Here is a 21,440-nt window from a genome sequence, read left to right as displayed (position 1 = left end):
CCTAATTTTAGCTTCATCAAACTTAATACAACAAAATACCTTCAAAAATACAGCATACCTGTAACACCCATTTACAATGGTTTCTCAGCAGACCTATACTTCTCAAGCATAGGCTATACCATTGGGAGAAGAAATAACTGTATTTAAATACTTACACAAAAAAGGAAACAGGAAAGTTTTAAACTTAAATCCAGTTCCCACAGGGGAGAAAAAATAAAGCAATTCTATGAATGCTGCTTTATAATGAACAATCAGAAGTTTCACTAGTCTAATTTGACAGAAAATTTTCCTCATTTAAACAACATTACAAAAGTCCTGCATTATAAAATAGGGTAGAATAAATCAGTGTAATCAATAAAACTATACAACAATACAAATTACGTATCTTCTCAGTGGGCAGCTTACCCTCTCTTTGCAGCCATTAGTACAACATGCTCACTAAAAACAACTAAAACTGCCCAAACTATTGCTTAGTTTGTTTTGCTTAAAAAAGGGTGCAATTTTATTGTATATACAACCAATTTCCTGGTAAGACCTTGGCCTATTGCAAGGCTCTGACAAAATGTCTGTCTCGGCTTTTTTCCCTTCACTGTGAAGCACTGAAAGCTGCTTTTTTTTCCCTCTTTTTTTCTCTACTTTTTTCTTTTTAGTGCACATATGTCATCAGAAGGTAATGCCCAGCTAGGTGCTGTTGGGGAAGGCAGAGTCTGCTGGCTAGGGAAGGGACACGGACGCTGACAATCACACCGTACAACAGCGCCAAACGACTCTTCAACCACTTACCAGACACGTAGGAAAATCCAAAATGCTTTATTTTATTATTTTTCCTTAAATAGAGATAACCAGTAAACAATTTTCAGAACTTGGAAGTTTAAAAACGTGCATATAAAAATGGGCATCATATACTTTTCATTGAATGTGGGTTGACTGCAGTCTGCTAAGAAAAAATGGGGCGTGGGAGCTGAAGGAAAGGGGTTGTCTTTTTAAGGCTTGCTTGTGAAAGGAACAGTTGTAAAACCAAAGTTGCTTGAAGCAGGGTCAGCTTAGTGCTTCACAGTTTGACTGCCCTCTCAGAGGAGCCCTTCCTGCGCACGTGCATTCAAAACTCACAGAAAAGTACAAAGACAAACACCTACACACACTGCGTCAAGTGCAGTACTGACTTTGGTCAAATTAAAAAAATAAAAGAAAAATTAATCATCGCTAAGCTTCTCTACATGATATAAGCAGGTATTGCATATTTTCATACATCTGGGGGAAAAAGAAAGGAAGACTCCAAATAAATCGTAAAATGCAGCAACATCCAAAATACGGACACTCTAAGCCTCTACAGATCTCAGAATAGCACTGCCACTGACCACACCAGACAATAGAGACTACTCCTATCTGCGGACAACTAACTGTCTACTCAGTTCTAGGTGTTGAAACCAACGGTGGCTGACATAAAAGTCACATTTACAAAAAGTGTCTCCAAATGCTTGACAGGGAAACCCCTTTCAACAGAGGAGCATGTGCAACAATTCCACAAATAATTGCTATCCAGGGCAAGGCACATTGATATGGAATTTTTGTTTTCGTGCAAATTAAGGAAAAACAAAACAAAACAAAACAACATTGCTGGGGGGGGTGAGGAGCAAAGTGACTTCCCGAGGACTTCAGTTGCTTGATTGTATAGGACAGCAGTAGGGCCCTTCTGAAGGGCTGGAAAACATAGTTTAAAGGCAAGTGCCTAGAGGAGGGTTACAATATTGTGTCTTAACGCACTCTACTTTAGCCTACATTAACTATATAAAAATTAGTCACTAACACTAGAGCATGCAGACTCCCTCGGGCCGGCGCGGCCGCCGCAGGACGCGTATATATGCATAGCATAGGGAACCTCCAGGCTGCGTGAGAAGCAAAGGGAAGCTTCGCTGTCTGGTAGAAAAATGACTTGCAATTTTTTTTTTTTTTGTTTCTGCTTTTTTTTTTCCTTTTTTTAAACATAAGATACAGGACATTTGGGGTGCAAACTATCTTTTATTCCCTAACGAGTACCCTTGACCTGAGCGGGCGCCGCCGCTGTGTGTCAGTGCTGGCTTCACGTCACCGTCGCCGTTTCCCACAGCCCAGTTCAGGGGCGCGAAGGCCTTCGAGATCCTGGACCAGCTCTGGGGGCGAGGCGCGGATGACTGGTGAACCCTGCTGCCAGACACATGCAGAATTTGTCAGAGTTGGCGTAATGCGTGACAGTGACGTCTAGCTTATGAAATTAACAGATACCATGATTTCATTTTAGTTATGTGCTTTGATAACAGAAAATAATTAATTAGCATTTAATGTAGTTAACATATTGTGGTAAAAGCACCATTAGATTTGTTTTTTGTTTTTTTTTTTTTTAAATTTTCCTTCAGTTTTTAAAGGGATACAAGTTTAACAATAAAAAACATAAAAAGCAAAAATAGCTCCCCTTTTTCTTGCAAGGCTGTTTTTTACCCCAATAATTTAGAGTCCTGGGGTGGGAGGACTTGAAAAACAAAAATAGAATTTCCAACAATCTCTATCTTACAAAGATACTCAGCTATCCAATGAAATTGCACTTCACTCAACTCAGAATTCGATTGTTTCGATCGTTTCCTGTCAGTTGCTATCAAAACAGACCATCTTCCCCATTTCCTTGTGAATTTTTGTGTCACTGTTGAAATTGTTGAAAAAAATGTTGTTCTTTTTTTAAATGTAAGTGCAGCATTTTAAAACTTTTAAAAAACTGAACAGTAGTAGTAGTTTGCCATTTTCGAAATCGTTCTGCAGTGTGAGCGGACTCACTGTCCTTGCGGGCCATGGTATGGGCTGAACTGCTGACGGCTGAACCAAACCAAACTGAAAGAAAATAGGAAAGGAGCAGAACTCATTCTCTTTTTCCAATATGTTACAGAAACAGCGCCCTTTGACTGTCCCGTAAGTACAGATTGCAGATCTCAGCTACTACGAAAGGTTTAGTTCTCCGTGCGCCTCCTGCCTGCTCGAGGAGGCCACACCACGTGGGCGAATTCATGAAATACTGTGAAACAGCGGGCTCTGGGGTGCTGCGGCACGAGGCGGGGAGCGGGCTCGGCCAGCCACGGCTCCTAAGCTCACGCCAACATTCGCATGCTACGAGGCCCAGCCATTTCCAGCACCATATGAGGAATTGCGACAGTCCCTAAAGTATTTAAAAAAAATCCCGAAAGGTTATGGCCTTTGCTGTTTGACCATAATGCTTGCTGTTTCCATGTACAGGTGGGTCTGAATCGGTGTTTTCTCCCCTCCGCTGACAGTGAAGTTGTAGCCGCGGGGCTGAGGTTGCGTCCAGGTTACAGAGTTGAGAAGGGGTCAGGTGGTCTGTCTGGTCGGTGGTGGGACGCTGCGACTTTTATCCCAGGTACCAGGACTGGAAGACAAGGGGAAAGTGTGTTAAGAGTGTGGTCACGCATGGACAAGTTTCCAAGTGCAGTCCTTAGCACTGCTAAAAATACAGTCCAACTTCTTAGAAAAATCTAGCACGTTTCAGAAGGAGCCCTTCCAGCCATGGAGTCAGAGCCCACATCGGGGCCCACCAGACGAAGCGAAGGGACAACAGCAGCTGTGTAGGTGGGCTGCTCCTCTAGAGTGGGTGCTGCGGTCACGGGGCTGTGCCGGTGTCCTGGCGCCGGCAGCATGGAGTGGCATTTCCACCCGCTGGAAACACAAGTCTGGGCCTGGAGCCTGGGGGCTTGCTTGCCGCCAGCCCTCGGGGGCCCTTTGGCATTGCAGCCAGTAGCCACTCTGAGGGCTCTACAGCATCCCATGAAACGAGGGATTCCGGCTGAATGTGTGACTGCAGGACTGCTTCAGTGACAGGAAGACATGGTCCCCAGTGAGCCCATGAGGACCAGCGCAGCCCAAGGCGGGCAGGGCTGGTGAGGCACCTGCCCAGGTGACTGCGGGTGGTCACTCTTGAGAGCTGGGCTTGGGACACAATGACGTCGTGTTCAGCTCAGTATTTCTAAAGTATTATTTCTGGAAATGGTACCCAACAATCAGGAAGCAGCCAGCCTTCCCCTTAGGGATCCCCAGAATTCTGAGGGCACCCAGCTGTCCTGTGGTCTCCACATGTTTGCAGGCCCGGTCACCTCCTCTCACCAGCACAGGTGCTGGGCCTGGACACCATTGGTCATACACTGCTTCATCTGCTGGCCTTTCCTTGACAGCAAAGAAACAAAGCCAGGTAAACATGTCTAAGCATGGGCGAGCACCAGTTCCCCAGCTGAGAGTAAGAAGTGTGTGGCTTCTGCCCGCTTTGCGCGGGCTATGTTGATAAACCACTGCACTTGTGTTGGTCACGGGCATGTCAGGCCCCCTCCCCAAGTGGGGCCTGAGTCACCGTGTCAGAAAGAGCTGTGCCCTGCTTGACCCTGTGAAGGGCTGGCTTGTCCTTGTCCCTGAGATTTACTTAGGAAGTAAGAGCTGTTTGATCTGGGATCAGTGGCAGTTCCAAAGAGGTTGGGGTAGGATTTCCCAGCCACACCAGCCACCTCTGATTTCCAGAGGAGCCAAAAACCCTAGCCCAAGCTGAGAGGCCTTTCCGATGTTCCTCTCGGACCTCCTGCTTGGGCCTCATGATACAGCTTCTGTCCTGCAGGAAACTGTGTGGGGAGCGGCACACTGGCTCTAAGGGCACCACAGAGCGGTGAGGGAGCTGGCGGAGGAGCAGGCGCGGGCCTGCACTCAGCCCACACCTGCAGCGAGGCTCCAGCCCGGAGGACCGGTGCGCCCAGGTGGCTCGCCCCCTTTCTGCAGCAGATGTAGCCTGACTTCCCCACGGTGGTGAACTCCGGACTTCCTGTGCACGCCCAGGAGGGTGGCCTCAGGGAGTCGGCAGGGGGAGCAGTTCTCCACAGCTGCACGTCTGGACCAGACCTCAGGGCACCACGAAAATCTGCAGTGCCTCTGCACTTCTTTTAAAAAGCAAAGCAAGAGAAAAAAAGTTTCTTCACACATCTTACTATTCAGTATGTGCCTTGCCGGCAAGGTTACCCAGAGCAGCGCTGTAATCCTTCACTGAAATAGGCTTTATTGATTGCTCTGGTCTATTGTTCCCTTTTCAAGTCCCCCAAGTTCAAGTTCATCCTGGTGTTACATCATGTCTGGTTGCTACGAGCAACCAGACAGACCCAGACGTGACTATCATTAGCAAGAAGCCCTCGCTCTCCTCCCACCAGCCTTCCATGGTTCTGACGTAGCAGGCCCACTGCAAACACACTGAAGTATTTATTCTGCCTAATTTATGGCTTACGGAGCAAGCAGGACCCCCACTCCGAAAACCAACACTGTTGTACATGTAATTAATCTGTCTTTCCCTGGCACTTGGGAAAGTTAGACAAAGGACTAATTATTGTGTTTCACCCTGCACACTTTCCTTTGGGGGTGCGTATTTGCATGGGAAAGAAAACTGCAGGGTCCAGCCTGGCCCCTCGCCTCTTCCTGCTGCCCTCTTGACATTTCATGAAATACTTTAGCTGCTTAGGGGAATTACAAAAAAAATGCGCTGTGAATGTTACTCCTTCGGAGTTGGTATTCAGCAACACAAATCAACTCGTGGCATGTTTAAATTTAAATGCTAACCACACACTTGCAGAGTTACTTTAAAGGTTAGTTTTTAATCAATAGAAGTTGCTGACTCCGGGTTTTTGAGCTGCGCACTGTAACTCTTGGGCTTTTGTCTGGGCTGAGACTTGCGAACTCTCTTTCCTTGAGATGATTTTAGCAAGGATGTGCGGACACAGAGGCCCATTGTGCTCTGACCAGCAAGGCCTCAATAGAGGCAGGGCTGTCCCGGGCGGGTGTCAATGTGACTCCCAAGGCAGGGGTTGGGGGGCTTTATTAACCCGTGAAAAAACCCTAATTAACCCTTTCAGGCCCAACCCACACTATTCTTCTCCTTTTTCACTCCTGTAATCTGACCATTAGCACTTATTTCAATACCACACTAATCTTCGTGACAATAACCCAGCTACTCGCCCAGGACTTTCCAGGAGGCGACGTCAGTCAGGGAACCCTACGGAGGATTATTTTTCCTCGAATGAGGTTGCTTTGGCTAAGTCATCTGCAGAGGTAGCTGACGAGTTCTAGCGAGCGCTGCACTACACCACCCAGCCATCTGGTCTCGCCCCCACCTGGAGCTGCTGTTTGCGAGCCTGTGAGGAGGTGTGTGCCGGCCTGTGCCGGGCAGCCTCGCCACTGCTCAGGGTGGCCACTGCCCCGGGCTACCGAGCAGGAAAGCCCCTTCCCTCTCCGCCTCTGCTACACAAACAGTACAAGTTCCAAAACATTCATTCAAGCATGAGTGCGCATAGTCCTTCCTGGGCTATGCCAGAAAAACAGAAGTGAGATGTGAGACGGTTCAGTTGAGGGGGGACAGTAAGTTGCTGGGAAAACGCTGGCACACAAAACGCAGCTCCCTTAAGGAGCATCAAGAAGTAGACCTCAGAGGGGTACTGACAGCGGCTCGGGTGTCATACGGTTTCTGCCTTCCTACTTAGAGCCCCTAAATCCACCCTGCTGTAGCCCAAGGATTACAAAAGAGCCCCTGTCCCATGCGCGGGAGCTGCAATACCACTGCGGTATCTGATGATGTGATCTTGGGACATTTACATTAAGGAAGTAAACACGGAGCTTTGATCTCTTTTCCGCAGGGCCCTGGCTGCAGTCCCTCCCACGGCCGGCCGGCTGGGCGCAATTAGCTCCAGCGAGGTCTCCGGCAGGGTGTGTGCGGTGTGTGGGGGGGCAGCGTCTCCAGTGCTCAAGGTGAAACATCAAAAGCAACGCGCAGCCCAGGACCAGAGCTCCGTTTTCCTGCTCTCCAGTCGGATGAAGAAGTAATCTCATCAGGTCGGAAAGTGCTGAGTAAGGATTTAATAAAGTGCCTGCAGATGTGGCGTCTCGAAGCATTCACCTCATGTAATGCAAAACAGCTCCACTGCCGAACGTGCTTATAAAATTTCATTTAACTATTGCAGCGAACTTCTGCCCACTTCACAGTGTATAGGGAGCGGACTGCCTATCCCACTCCTCAACTTACAGCCCCATGCAGGTTCACCTCCCTTTCTGCCAGGCTTCTGGGGTCCACACAGCCCTCACGTTACAAGCCACCACAAGGAGGAAGCCCAGGCGGTATGGGCACCTCTGTGGTGCTAGGCGGCTCGGCGTGTGCGCCTCACAGCGAGCAGTTTGGGAGCTATTTTCCAGGACATGGTCACCAGGCTCCCGAGGAAGCAGTGGGGGATGCATACCCCTCAGTGACACGCAGGCCCCCACGCGCGGCTACCTCTCAGCATCCCCAGGAGGCCAGGTGCACAGTGTCACAATCAGAGAAATGTGTCAGTCCGAGACAGCCCTGCGCTCCTCAGACCACAAAAAGAGGTGCCAGGGAGGGTAGGAAAGACTGGTGGCAGAATCTGTTCTTCACATTAAAATAGGCAAAGGTCGCAGGGCAGAACTTAGTGCCGTGCCGGGGCGCTGGGGCCACTAACGTGGCCTGGATCAGCTGTGGCATGTGGGTCACGTGAGGACATTCACAGCTACCAACAGGGATGCAGAGCCCAGGGCCTTCCTGGCCCTCGAGGCACAGCCACGGACCTGCCTGGGCTGTGGTCAGCACGCCTTCTCTGGAGGTGCTTCCTGTGCTGGCCAGGAGGCATGGCTGGGTGCTGTGGCTTCCCATCCTTGTTTGGGTGAGCTAACTTAGCTTTCAGGGCAAATGAGCTGCCTTGGCAGACCTGGCTGAGCCTGTGGCCCTGTCCCCACCCCAGGGCAGCGGAGGCCTCTCGCTGGGCTCAGCTGCACGGATCTCTTTGGCCCCTCTTGGTGTGGCCTGGGTGCCCGTGGGCTGCACCCAGTAAGAATGAGGTCAGCCTGGGACCCTCAGCCTGCAGGGCCCTTCAGCTCCAGGCCTGTGCTCCCCCCCGGGGCAACTGTCGCTGTGCCAGCAGGGGGCTAAGCACCAGGAGCCCCATGTTTCCCACCTTGTGGTGACTTCTGGGTGACTGGTACAGCACAGGTGTCAGCTGTTGGTGCTGTAGCCTCAGGCTTTGAGCTCTAGTCTTTTTCCCTGTCTGGCTGTATTTTGTTAATTAACGAAAGCCTGTTTTCAATAACTCTGAGCTGAGACCTGTTTATTGTGCAGGAAACCATTAAGACATTAACAGGCCAGGTGTGGCCTGTGTACCACGAGGCTGTCCCTTTTACCACTTGTCCTGGCACCAGGGCTGTCGTAAGCCCCTTTGTCGGAAAGCCACCAGCTTCTTCCGCTGGCCCGGCACAGACCCGCTCCTGCCCAGCGTGAACAGCTCTTGTTGCTCCTTGGTACCCCAAGGGCAGCTTGTTAGGGCCTAAGCTCCAGCCATCTATTTCTCTCTGAGAAGCCCCTGCCTGCTGGAGTACTGGGGTCTGGGCCTGTGGCCAGCAGAAGGCACACTGAACAAACACTGTAGAAGGTGAAGGAAAAACAGGCTACGCCAGCTTCCTAGGGCCAAAGGCAGGCCAGGTACCCACCCCGTGCCTGCAGGACAGGTGGGGCCATCAGAGACACAGCACCCTGGCTGCCCAGCATGCCCACCTGCAGCGTCCTTCCCTCGTCCAGCTGGACGGGCTGCCCCAGGAGCAAATGTACCACCAGTCAGGGAGCATAGTGAGTGGCCTGCTCCCTGAGCCCAGTGTGGGGCCAAACCGCCGGGCCCTGGAGAGCGGCCGGCTGCTTCCAGCCAAGACCTCCGTCTTGGTTCAGACCTCAAGACAGGAAGGCACTCATCTTTTCACCCAGCAAGGCTTCCAGCTCTCCAAACCTCGGAGCACACACAGGCCAGCCCTACAGGCTTGTTCCAGGTGGGAACCTCTCTCTGCAGCCTGGCCCAGCTCAGGGAGACCTGCCTGGGCCTCCAGCTGTGCCCATCAGCAGTCTCCTGCACCTGCAGCCGGACTTGAGGGCTGAGAGGTGCACCCTGGCCTGGGACAGCAGAGACCACAAGCATGGCAAGAAACAGGACTGGGGCCCAAAGGACAGCATGCCCAACCACCGCAGTGGTGCCGGCCAGCAGCGCTAGTAACTGGGCCGGCCCCTGAGTCTCAGCTGGTTCCCAACTCCAGTAAGCAGAGGTGACAGCTCCATGTTTTTTGGGAGGAACTGAGACGCCGCCTATCCAGCTGCACGGAGAGCTGGGCAGCTTGGCCAACATGCAAGGTGCGGCCAGGCTGACGGAGCCAGCCAGCTTCCCAGCAAAGCCTTGGCTCCCCAAGGAATTTCTGCTGGTTTAAAAATATATTTCTTAGTTAGAAGCAGCAGCTGTAGCAGTCCCTTTCCCTGGTTGCAAGAGAAAGTTCCTGAGAAAATGAAAATCTGGCTTTAATTGCGGTCGTAGAACTGGAGCGGAGCTCCTGGGACACAAAGGGGCTGGGGCAGGCTTGAGGGGTGGCTGCCCTTTGCCTGAGAGGCTCAACCCTGTGCCTTGGAGCTGGGCGAGGGGCGGGCCAGTGGGTGATCGGGGTGGGGGCAGGGACAATCCCATTTTGGGTTTTGTTAGCAAATGGCATACTACATAGATCAGAGACTTCTCATGAAATACAAACCCCCACTGTACACAAAGCACAGGAAAATGCGAGGGAAAAAGGGAAAAACTAAAAGCAGCTTAGGGTGTGTTAGCGCTGCCATTCTGTCAGCTTAAAGAGTATTTTATGCTTGATCAACAGCTCTTTTTTATTGTGCCTTTCTTTCATTCATTCAGGACATCAAAGCAGGACGCCACCAGCATACCTGCCTTCTGGAGCCGCGGAGGAGGGGTTCTAATGAAGCCGGCTCTGGGGGCGAGACCCCCGTGGACACAGCAGTTCAAAGGGAGTATTTCAACAATGATTACATTTTGTAAATCTTTTTATGAAAGAGACAGCTTATTTCCTGCTTTTTCATGAAAAATAGATTCTATCCATTAAAGGGAGCCCGCGCCACGGAAGCTGCCTGAGATCTGAGGTGCAGCGCGGAGATTAAGGGAACAAGGACCTGATGAAATCGTCCCAGCGCCCGTCCCCTGGCTGGGGCGACTGCCGGATGTGCTGGGCGGAGCTGGACAGCCCTGGCTCTGAACCTGAACCCCTCGCTTGTGGTCTGCTCTGTTTTGATTCCACTGAAGCCAGAAAAGATCAGGAAGCACCAGGCCACTGCTCTATCACACAAGAGCAAGATGAAAGGTTCTCGTTACAGACGCTCTGAGTGCTGTGTTTTAATGCCCTAGATAGGACAAACTCCTTTCCATATGGGAATCTGGCTCATAAAAGGCGGGCTGCGCTCTCAGGCTGAGAGCCGGCTTTCTTAGAGGAAAAAACAGAGGAGTGGCTCAGTCCTTTGTAAGTTTGGATTTTCACAGTAAAATAATCTTTGGCCTGGCAGGGAAGGAGTTGTGGAGAATGGGGAAGGAAGGGGGTATGATTTCCTGGGGAGCTATGAAATGAAAAAAATGTATGTTTTCTGCACATCAGATTCCACATTTAATTAAATGCTTGTTGCCTAACAAGTACAGACAGTCACACTTGGGGCTGGCACCACAGTGGCGGGAAGGGCCCTTCTGCTTAAGGACCGAAGCACTGGAGTGAGGCCCATGCTGGAGAGCAAGACCTGACTCCAATCAGGACTGAGCACCACCTACAGCTGCCACCCCAGCTGTCCCACCTGCCCCTCTAACCCCGGCTCAGGACAAATCCCTCCTGAGTCCTCCCTGTCTGCATGTGCAGGTAGATCAAGTCCGGAAAGGAACACAGTGCTGCAGGGAGAGTCCAGCTGTGTCCCAGACCTCCCAGTCATCCCAACAGCAGCCAGCAGACCCAGAAGGAGCTGCCCTCCAACCTCCACCCAGAGCCCGTGGACTGGCAGCACCCACAGGCTGCTTCTCTGCACTGTCCTGTCTTCTTCCACACCTGCAGCGGAAGCCCCAAGGAACTCTGCACAGGGACAGGTCCTGTCCACCCCAATGGGAGAAGGTGGCAGGAAAGGAGCGGGACAGCAGGGACAGAGGCTGCCACAGGGACCAGGACAGTGTATGGAGGGCCAGAGTGTCAGGCATCCAGGCCCAGGTGGACAGACAGGGAGGGCCTGGCCTCCTGATTCTGGATGACCAGATGGAGTTCACAGCAGGGACAACCCAGCCCAAATACCACCAGCTTCAACCCCCACACCTCACAAGCCTCCACCGTGTGAGAAAATCCATTCCTCCACCTCCCTCTCACACCAGGGAGATCACATCTCTGGTCCCCTGGGACAGGAGTCATCTCTTCCGTGACTATCACTGGAAGTGGGGCACTGTTCATACCCTCACAAGGTCAGCATGACCTTGCCCACAGAACAAATCAGGTCATGACCTACACCTGGGCCCTGGGACACAGGCACACTGGGCTGAGGGTGAAAATGAAAACAAAATGGCCTGACCTCTTGGCCTCTATGCCAGCAGTGCCTGGGTGAGGTATGCGGGGGTGGGGTGGGGTGAGCTGGAAACAGATCTGTTTCCTCAACACCTCACCAAGCCCGGCAGGGACGGTGACCCTCTGCTCTGGCATGAGGTCCTATCTAGGGTTTTATGGCCACTGAACTGGCCTTTGTTGGAACGTGACTTGCACAACAAACCCACATGGGGAATGCTGTAGTTTCAAATGACAGTGTTTTTTAAATGCTGAAACAGCAAATGTTTTTTTATGTTCACATTTATTTCCTCCTGAATTTGTAGATTTACGATCAGGCAATGCTCAGTGCCACAGTTAGGCTCTCTGTAGGTGTTTCCAGGGGGAGGTGGGCGTCCCATGCCTGAGGGCCGTACAGGGATGGGACACTCATGTGTTCCTGGGACAGCAACTTGGTCTCCAGGTTGGAGATAGGAAACAGTACCCCCAAGTAGCAAATGTAACTCATCTGTACCTTTCTGGTAATGGCTTTTGAGGAGGTAGGGATTCTGCAAGCAAAGGTCATGAAAGACAGATTCAAGAACACGTTTCACAAAACTAAGCTTGTACACAGAAAAGCTCTCAGCTGGATTCTGGATGAACTCTACGTGGCAGCCCTCCACTAGTAACCGAGGGGTAGGAAGCAAGGCAGAGCCTGCACACACACGCAGACACACACGCACACGCAGGCCTGCAGGCACGCATAGTGCTACTCTGCAGTAGTCACACACTCCATGACTGTGTGAGGGCTACGTGACTGCTGTCACCTGTTAGACCACTGCCTATTTGCAAGAACAAGTGGAATGGACAGCTGGCCCTCTGACCCAGCAACCCCAGGCATGCCAGCTCCTGCTGTTCTGGAGACGGCTCAAGTGAAAAGCACTTTGGGATTTTCTTTCTGTAAGAGAAGTGAATAATGTGAGCTAAAATGTGACTTCCTGTCTGACGACACCAGCCTTCTGCGCTGCTCTCCCGGCACTCATTCATGAGTTCACGTTCAGGTTTAAAGCACATCATTGCTCAGGGCTCAGGGCAAGCCTCATTTCCAAGAGGCCCCTCTGACTGCCGAGGAGGCACGGTTTCCAGGCTCTTGGGCAAGAATGGGCTCCAGCTGCAGTGTGGCTGCCCTTGCAGGCAGTGTGGGCCTCGCAGCGACCTTCCTGGGCGTGAGGTGTCCGCAGCCCTGCACAGCAGGGGGAGCTGGGTGTGCTGCATGTGCACTCCGGACTCCCAGCCTGTGACCTCGTCTCTGCAGCCCGGCGCAGCTTCTCAGGGAAATGGCCTGTGAGCCTTTACTTCCTTCAGAGACATGACTGAGGGCGTAACTGCTTTTGGGCCTTAGAGGAAGGGGAACAGTACTGTGAAGAGAAAAGCTGCCAGCCCAGACCGGCCCCACATCAGGCGCATCAGGAAGCCTAAGAGGCTCCCAGGTCCCAGAGACCTCAGATTGTCCTGCCGGGACAGACGTCCTGGGAGGACGGAACTGAGCCTGGGGACACAAAGTGGCTTTTCCTTTGCTTCAGGGAAGTGGGTGGGAGGCACTCAGCCCCTGGATGGCTGAGGGGAGACTCAACCTTGCCACTGAACCAGGCCCAGAGTTCAGAGAAGGGGACGCAGTCTCCAGAGGACAGCAAAAAGGCGGCAGGGCAAGGAGGATGAGACTTGGCTTCAAACCCTTCCTTCAGGGTGCCACCCTGACTCCACAGCAGGCCTGCCTGAGCCAGGGGCACTCGGGGGGATCTGTGAGCAGTCAGGGGAGCAAGCGGCTGAAGCAGCAGCCCTACTGCGGGCCTGGAGACTGCACAGCCCAGGGGCGCCGGGCTCTGGGCCGCTCAGGCCTGTGATGGTGACATAAAACTTCGTACGAAGGCCAAGCTCCTGGCTGATCCTTGTCACAGTCCGGGGACGACAGTGAGTGGAGGCTTTACCTCTGGGGTGTGCAGGGGCCCCTTCTGTCTTGGTGAAGACAGGAATCCCACCTGTGTGCCCGCTCTCGGCCTTTGCTTGGGCCGTACAAACATCGGCACGACGCTGGGACTTGACTTTTTCCCTTGATCCCCTAAACTCAGCCTAGTTCAAATGCTGTAAACATACAGTTTTCTGAAAGGAAATTATACATAAATAAGTTGAGTAAAACCCTTTGCTAAGAAAATGAGAAGTTTCTTCCACAGGATGAGGACAAGCACACAGCCACATGCAGAACGGCTGGTGGAGCGGGTTCCTGGGGCCTCAGCTTACCAGGGCTCACAGCTCTAAGGTTTTCGCACCTTCACCCCCGACCCTGCCTAGTCTTGCGGAAGACGACAATCAGCTCAAGTTACTGTGAATCACGTGCTCTCTCTTATCTGGTTTTTCTTTTTCATAAACACTGATACAATTTTGGCTCATTCTTCACTGCCCTTTGAGCCCCACCATTAAGAGTTGCTACAGGAACCCAATTAAATGTAGCTGCCAGTGTTACTGTTTTAAGCAACTTTGTAAAATGGTACATGGGAGAAATTTGAAACTCGAAATGATCCACAGATTTCTCAGGGATTTTACTTATCCAGGTAGATCCTAATTATTTTGAAGTTAGTAACTTGATAGTTCAGAATCTTTTACATTTGTTAGCGTGTGGATAGGTCGCCTTGGGTCTCACGTTATTTAATTTGTTTTGAGTCTTCGATACACAGTCGTCTTGACTGTTATGGTTTATTCGGAGATATCCCAAGAATCCTCCTGTGCAGGAGGTGGGGCTCTTGGGAGGTGAGTGGATCGCGGGCGGGCAGGCGGGAGCACCACACCTGGCCTGTGCTGGAAGGTGGGGTCAGGTGGGAAGAGCAGGTCACTGGGGCCTGGCTGCAGGGCCCGGCTCTCTCCTGCACCTCCTTCTGCCCTCTGCCTCCTGGCTGCCACGATGGGAGCAGCCCTCCTCCTCCAGCCCTTCGCCATGCCACCTCTGCCTGGGGCTGGCCTACCATGCAAGGTCTGAAACCTCTGAGGGATGAGTCAAAGTAACCCCCCCCCCGCCCCCTTTAAGCTGGAGATATTGGATATTTTTTTCCCAGGGACCAAGAAACTTATCAAGACAGAATGTGGACCTGAGAGGGGGGTTGCTGCTATGCTACTACCAGACCACACTGTTCAGAAGCTTTTGAAATTGGTTTGCAGGAGTTTGGAAAGGCGCTGGGATGCAGAGTTGAGTTGAGCTTCACGAGAGATTCTGGCTGCAGCTCAGAATGCAGACAGCCACGTAGATAGCGAGACCACGTTCAGGCTGCTTCATCTGGAGCAAGGACTACTTGGGGATTTGGGTTCTAGGTCAAGTGTGCTTATGACACAAAATCTGCTTACATTTTACTACACCCTGAGACTTTACAGGAGATACAGATTAAAGATGATGAGCTAATTAATCTGGTGTAGGAAAATTTAAGACAGTCCAGTGCTCAGGTTGTAGCATAAACACTGCCTGCTGCTTTTGCCCAAGCTGGTGCTGGAAACCAGGAGCAGAAAGCCCATTTGAAAGCTTTCTATCTTCCCAGAAAGGAAGGTGTGGTAAATCGCCAAATGGTGGCCAACTTGTTGCACCCAGCTGAACCGAACTAGCGCGGTGCTGGGTGCGGGAGGCCCACCTGAGGATTGTTGCCAGCAGCATAGAGGCAGCACTGGAAAGGCTGCTGAGAGGTTGTTAGGGGAGCTATTTGGAGAGGCTGTTGGAGCTGTTGGAAGCTGCTGCTTCTCTTGGGCTGTTCTGCTGAAGGACCTTGTCATGCCAGCTTTCCCAGTGAACTTGGCTGTTCTCATCGGAGCAGGAGCTCGGGACCGCCTTGTTTCTGAGGATGGCTGCGGTTCCCTTGGAGAGCTCTCATCCTCACCCTGAGCATCGCTTCCTGGCTCCAGAGGGGAAGACGGTGCACTGCTCGGTCTTCTGAAGAAACTTGGCTTTTCTGGCTTTTTTTCTGAAGGAAACTCAGTTTCCCTTTGGGGGAGCTCTGGTGCTTACCTTGAGCGTTGCTTCCCGGCTCCAGTGCAGACCCCTCAGCCTGCTGGCGCAGATCCTTCATCCCGCTGGCACAGACCTTCTAGCCTCCACCCCTGGTCTTTGGGCCTTCCCAGTGCACACTCGTGAAGCGGGTCTGTGTAAAGCACTGTCGTGGGCTCTAGCCTCCAGCTGGACTTGTGGGGACATTGTTATGTCCTCTAGCTTTCAGCTGGATTCATGCAGGGGATTAAGATCCAGGCCTTTAGGTGGATTCTTTAGTCTTTAGTATGTGGGCAGATTTCCTGAACTCTTTGTATGTAATTCTTCAGTTGATTTAGCATAAAGTAATCTTTAAAATGTGTCCTGTATTATATTGTTCCCCTTGAAAAACTCCAAACTACAGAAGATCTGGCAAAGTTGGAGTAGAGGAGCACCTCACTGCTGAAGCTTGGCATTAAAAAGAATCCAAGTAATTTACAGTAGGACAATAGGAAAGATGCCTTCAGAACAAATTAAGAACCAGCAAGACCTCAGCTTTTTAAAAATTTTATGTATTTGGTGCAGGATCTCACTATGTAGCATGGACTCATCACGCCCCTATTTCCGCCTCCCAGTGCTGGGATTACAGGCATGAACTACCATGCCTGGTCTTGGGGCCATATGGCGCACCTAGGGTGGGGCCAGCATGGCATGCAGGACCAGGGATTGAACCTGGGTCCTTGTGCTTGCCCAGGCAGTCACTTAGACCACTGAGCTATCTCCATGGCCCCAAACTTTACCTTTCATAGGCTCAAAATTGCAAAAGTGAAAGACTTTTCTCTGAGAAAGGAGTCCTGTGGCACTGTGCTCCAGAACAGTGGCCTAGTGAATGTGTTTCCTGGTATATGGCTCACAGTGCTCTATCATTAAGACATTTGGAGACCTCTTGAGCCATGGCCCAAGAAGGCCTGGCTACTGCTTGGGCTGGTAGCAGAGCTTGGCTTCACACATATGGTGCTGGTTTCATAGACATGAAAAATGCAAGAATTGTGGAGTCAGGAAGGCCCCCATCTGGATTTCAGAAGAAGGCATGGGTACCAGTCAGTGTGCCCCTGAAATAGCAGCGTGTGCAGCTGTGAAGGTGATGCTGAAAGTGCAGTGGAGACAGCAGGATACTAAAGAAGCCAGGAATGTGGGTCATCTGAGGAAATCAGCAAGAAGTGAGCAAGGCCAGCCCGAGAGACAAGGTGCAAGGGCTGCAACCACCAGCAGTGCCACGGGGGCTCAGCGTCCAAAGTCTCTGGAGTCCACATTTCACCACAGCTTGCCACAGGTGCTAGACACACAGCCACAGGATTTAAGGTTTGCCCTGCTGTTTCCTACACCTCTTTTGGAATTAGAATGTTTACCATCTGCTACTGTGCGTTGACAATGCTTAACATTCTTTCTGATTTTTATAGAACTTGCCTTGAGTCTTAGAAAAGACTCTGGACTTGCACTTTTCAGGAATGTTGAAACAGTCAAGACTTTGGCGGCTCTTAGAGAAGGATTAGGTGTATTTTGCACAAAGAGATGCACAGGAGTCTTCTGGGGGCCAGGGGCAGAATGTTATGGCTTAGATCTTGTCACCCAAGCGGCTCATGAGCTCAGAGGGATGTGGGGAAGTTTGGATTATGCTGTTAGGAGGCAAGGCCTGGTTCCAGGAGCAGGGTCGCGGGGTGGGCGCGCCTCTCCTCCCCAGCCCCTCCCTGCTTGTGGCTTCCTGCTCTCCACAGGTGAGCACAGGCCTCCGCCAGGCCCCTCCTCCATGTCACCTTTTCCTACAGCTGGCCCAACACACAGACCAAAACTTCTAGCATGTGAGCCAAAATGGACTTCAAGTTGGGGGATTGGGTCCTTTGTCCCTATAACGAAGAGAGTGACTGAAATGTCACCTTTCTATAATTTTCTTTAGGAAACAGAGGGCACCGACTCTGAAAACACGTCTTTGGTGACGCTGTATGGAAGAGGTGAAGGGAGTGAGCACGGCACTGGAAGCCAGTCAGGGCCCAGCGGTGGCGTGGCCTCACCTCCCTGGTCTCTCGGCCCAAACCCCTCGCTCACTGCAGGGCTTCCCTCCGTCCCTGTTCCTACTCCAGCAAGCTGCTGGGAAGGGGCCACGGGCAGCGCAGCCTGACAGTCATGACCGGGCAGGGCATACTCAGGAATTCCGGCAGGAGCTTCATCCTGGGCCCAGCCTGGCCCTCCTGGGACACTGGGGTGTGCCATGATGCTGGGGGGGGGGTGCTATGAAGGCAGCCGGGAAGAGGCCAGCTAAGCAAGACAGCATGGCCTCATCTGATCGGTAGCAATGCCCCAGAATGTGGCCCCCAGCGTGACCCAGAGAGCACCACGGTGGGCCAATGAGATGGAAATGGGGCCTCTCAGGGCTCATTACTGTATTTCATAATATTTGTCTAGGAGGGCACACAAGCCCATCATGTTAAATTAATTCTTAAGATCAATTTTAGTTTTATTTTAATTAAACAATTTTAGTATAATTAATGCAAGCATAAAAATTACTCAAAAATCTCTAATGTAAATGTTGAACTTTAAATTGAAGCAGCCCCTGCCCCAGCACTATGAAGTTGGCTGTAGAGGTGGATGGTGATTCTAACCTCTGTCGGCACCATGAAGGACACAGCATAGAGAAATGTGCAGTGACAGGCTGCCTGGAGCATGGACGGAAGCCCAGGCTACACACGCACATGCACACGCACACGCACGCGCTGCAGTGTGGCCTACGAGAATAAGCTGTGAGGCGACATCTGAGCGACGCACTTTTGTCCCGAGCGTCCCAAGCACAGGTGCAGGCCCAGGGGCACTGCTTCGGGCGCTCCCCTCCTGGCTCAGCCTGTGGCTCCTGTCCTGCTCGCAGCCCTGTGAGGTGCTCCTGCCTGGACTGTCCCCTGCTCCTCTGGGCCACTCTTCACTAAGTGAACACAGCTCGGACTGTACGTCACACTGCAGCAGCAGAGGTGCACAGTAGAGGATTCTGGAGGGACCAGCAGCTTGTGCTCAGAGTGGACCTCTGGTGTGAGCTGCCCGCTAGGGACCCTGCAGGAGCTGTCTCCCCTGTGGTAAAAAGTCCAAAGCAGATTGCATTGAGCATCCTGGCAATTCAAGGAAGCCCAAGGTCTGACCAAGGTGCAGACATCTGAGAGAGACTCACATCCCTGAGTGTGAAGCCGCGTGCTGCACACGCAGAGATGGGCCTGCAGGGCTGCAGCTGGCCTTGCGGGCCCCACCACGCCTGGTGCTCAAGGGAAGGGACCCACGGGTGGAGCAACACTTCAATCCGCCGCTGGGGGACGCAGGGGAGCGCAGCACGGATGGCAGGGCTCCCTCACCTGGGTCATGGACATGGACAGTTCCTCTCTTTGCTGGCCATGGTGGGCTGGCATCTGAAATACTAACTTCCACCCCCCTGGGAGTCACACTTTGCCTGTCACAGTTGATGTCTGACCTTCACTGAGCAGCAGGAGCCTAAACCCTTAATTTCATAATCTTAACTACGAAACATTAAAATATGGATTGACTCCAGTTGGCAGGAATCTTTATGCTCTTTCCACTAAAAAAGCTATAAATTCATCGGCTGACCTTTTAGTTTCAGGTCACCAATGACACCCACTCAGTTCTGCCCGTGCAGGTAGGATTTATGTGAGGGTCTACAGGTTGAAGCTGTGAAAGTTGAACTTTAACGAAATGTCTTTCAAAATGTGCACTTAGCCAAAATTTTAAACAAAAATCTAGCAGGAGGCCTTTGACAAGCAGCCACACCGGCTCAGGGCCGCTGTTTCGCACCTCAGCCTGTTTCTCTGCAGGAGCTCCTTCCCGCGGTGCTGTTCTAGGCCCCACTGCGTCTGTGGGGGAGATGGCTACGCACCTCCCCCAAGTGAGGTTTCTGAACCGAAAGGCCCTGCGACCTCCCCCACTGCTATCTCATCTCTCCAGCTGGGGAACAGCCCACCCTTTTCCACAGAGTCAATCGCAGTGACAAAGGCCTGTGGTGTTGCCAATCAGGGAGACGTGATGTGATGGCCCCACGGCCAGCTGGTGGGGTGGGAAAGACACATTCCAAGTGGCCGGTCCAAACATGGGAGCTGGAGCCGCGCTCACTGGCACCTTTGCAGCCGTCATCCTGACGTCATGATGAGCAGTAGCAGGCGGCCAGGGCTGGGAATGCAGGCTCGGTGGTGTGGCCACGCGGGAGCGCGGCGGGGCAGCGTGCAGTGCTGTCTTTACTCATCTCCTGCAGCAGCATGGACACATCGAGCAGGCTGGACATGGCAGCGAAGGCTAAGGCAGCCGCTGCAGTGAGCGGGGCTGGGGCCTGGACAGTGGGTCCACACCAAGTGGCATGAGGTGACACGGAGGAGGGAAGGGGACAGAACAGGAGCCTCCAGCCGGGAAAGGTCCTTGCGTGCCTACATCCACTCACAACAGCTGTGCCAGGTTGGTCCGGCCACACCAGCCCTGCTGCTGGCCAAAGAAACGCCAGGCCGCTCAGGGGCACAGCCCGGCTTCCCAGCTTACCTTCCCTTTGTCTCTCACCCAGCGCCCTGCGCAGGTTGGCCGCTGTTAATTTGAGAGGACACTCAGGACAGGGCACCCTTCCTCCCTTAGCTGCTCAGAGTCAGGTGCTGGCGCCGAGGCTGGCTGCATGTCTCCCAACAGTGGATGGCAGAGGAGGCCTAGCCTGAGGGGCCTGCATGGTGACACTTTTGTCCCTGAGGATGAATGTGTCACCCTGGGCTCACCGAGGGGATGGCTGTTCGTGCGGAGTGTAGGAGCTGACACCCATGGGGCAGACAGGCTGACAGAGACCCCAGGTAACAGCTGACAGGAATCAGGCTCAGAGCCACCTGGGAGGAGGTGATGAGAGCACTCTGTCCCTTCAGGAACCAGAGCAGCAAGACTGAGCCTCCAGCAACTGGAGGAGAGCAGAGCAGCCACAGCCAAGGGGCAGCAGCCTGCTCCACACCCTTCGCCCCGTGGCAGCCCTCCACGTCCCACAGGCAGCTCCTGCACTCTGCAGGTGACACCATTCCACTGTCTCTGTGTCCCAGGGTACTGTCATGTGTGTGAGCTGTGTGCAGAGGAACAGGATCCTGTCATGAGGATGCCATAGTAGCAGGGGTGCCCTGGCTGCTCCCGCTCATGATCTGTCACTTGTCCTGTGCTCTGTGTCCCCAGGCCTGGCCACCCAGCCTGCAGCAGATGGCCTGATTGTGGACCAAAGCTCATGGCCAGGGCATGGAGCATGGGGCAGTCCTGGCATGAGAAGTTCATGGCAAAGGCCCATGCAGGGACGATCCACGCAGCCCTCTGTCCCTTCCTCCTGAGCAGTTTTATTTGGAGAGGAAAATGTGACCGTCCCTGGGTTGTGTGCATGATTAGGGACAGTCAAGACTGCCCTGTGCCGGTGTTCCCAGCATTCTTTGCAGCTAACAATTAAAATGGGACTCAGTTTAACCAAAGAGACCTAGGAGGAAATTTGCAAGCAGGATACAGAAGTGTTCCCTGGTAGGAAAGGAACAATGAGATTCAGCATGGACATGATGTCCAGAGCTGCAGCGACTGGCACAACCAGAGGCCTCGGGCAGCCGATGCAAGGAGCGTGCTACGAAGGCAGAGGACAGCACTAGAAGGGCGCGCTCCGGCGGCTCTCGGGAGCTGCAGTGGTGTGACGCCCAGGCAGCAAGTAACTGCTTGGCTCAGGCAATTCTTCACCAGGTTTCCCCTGGGAAGCAGATCCTGGTATCACCTCAATTTCTCAGATGAGGAAGCTGAACTGCAACAGAAGATACCCTAGGCCCTCAGCACCCCAGGCCCTCAGCACCCAAAGCCCTCGGTACCCAAAGCTCTCAGCACCCCAGGCCCTCAGTACTCAAAGCTCTCAGCACCCCAGGCCCTCAGTACTTAAGACCCTCAGCACCTAAAACTCTCAGCACCCAAAGCCCTCAGCACCCAAAGCTCTCAGCAC

General features: G+C 52.6%; 1 protein-coding gene across 3 annotated transcripts in view; it reads right to left on the bottom strand.

Annotated features, from left to right (window-relative positions):
* Positions 1-621: 621 nt before the first annotated feature.
* The window catches only part of Nfia (nuclear factor I A), a 319,159-nt gene continuing 298,340 nt past the window's right edge, over positions 622-21,440 (bottom strand). For all 3 annotated transcript variants that reach the window (XM_004633954.2, XM_004633955.2, XM_023718269.1), the window contains one exon: positions 622-3,409. In XM_004633954.2, coding sequence (XP_004634011.1) covers positions 3,392-3,409 — 18 coding nt within the window. In that variant the 3' untranslated portion in view covers positions 622-3,391. The remainder of the gene's footprint in view (positions 3,410-21,440) is intronic.

This window comes from Octodon degus, unplaced genomic scaffold (assembly GCF_000260255.1).
Source record: "Octodon degus isolate 3935 unplaced genomic scaffold, OctDeg1.0 scaffold00057, whole genome shotgun sequence".
Taxonomy (NCBI): domain Eukaryota; kingdom Metazoa; phylum Chordata; class Mammalia; order Rodentia; family Octodontidae; genus Octodon; species Octodon degus.
The sequence above is the reverse complement of the archived record's forward strand: the minus strand, read 5'-3'. Positions and strand labels throughout refer to the sequence as shown.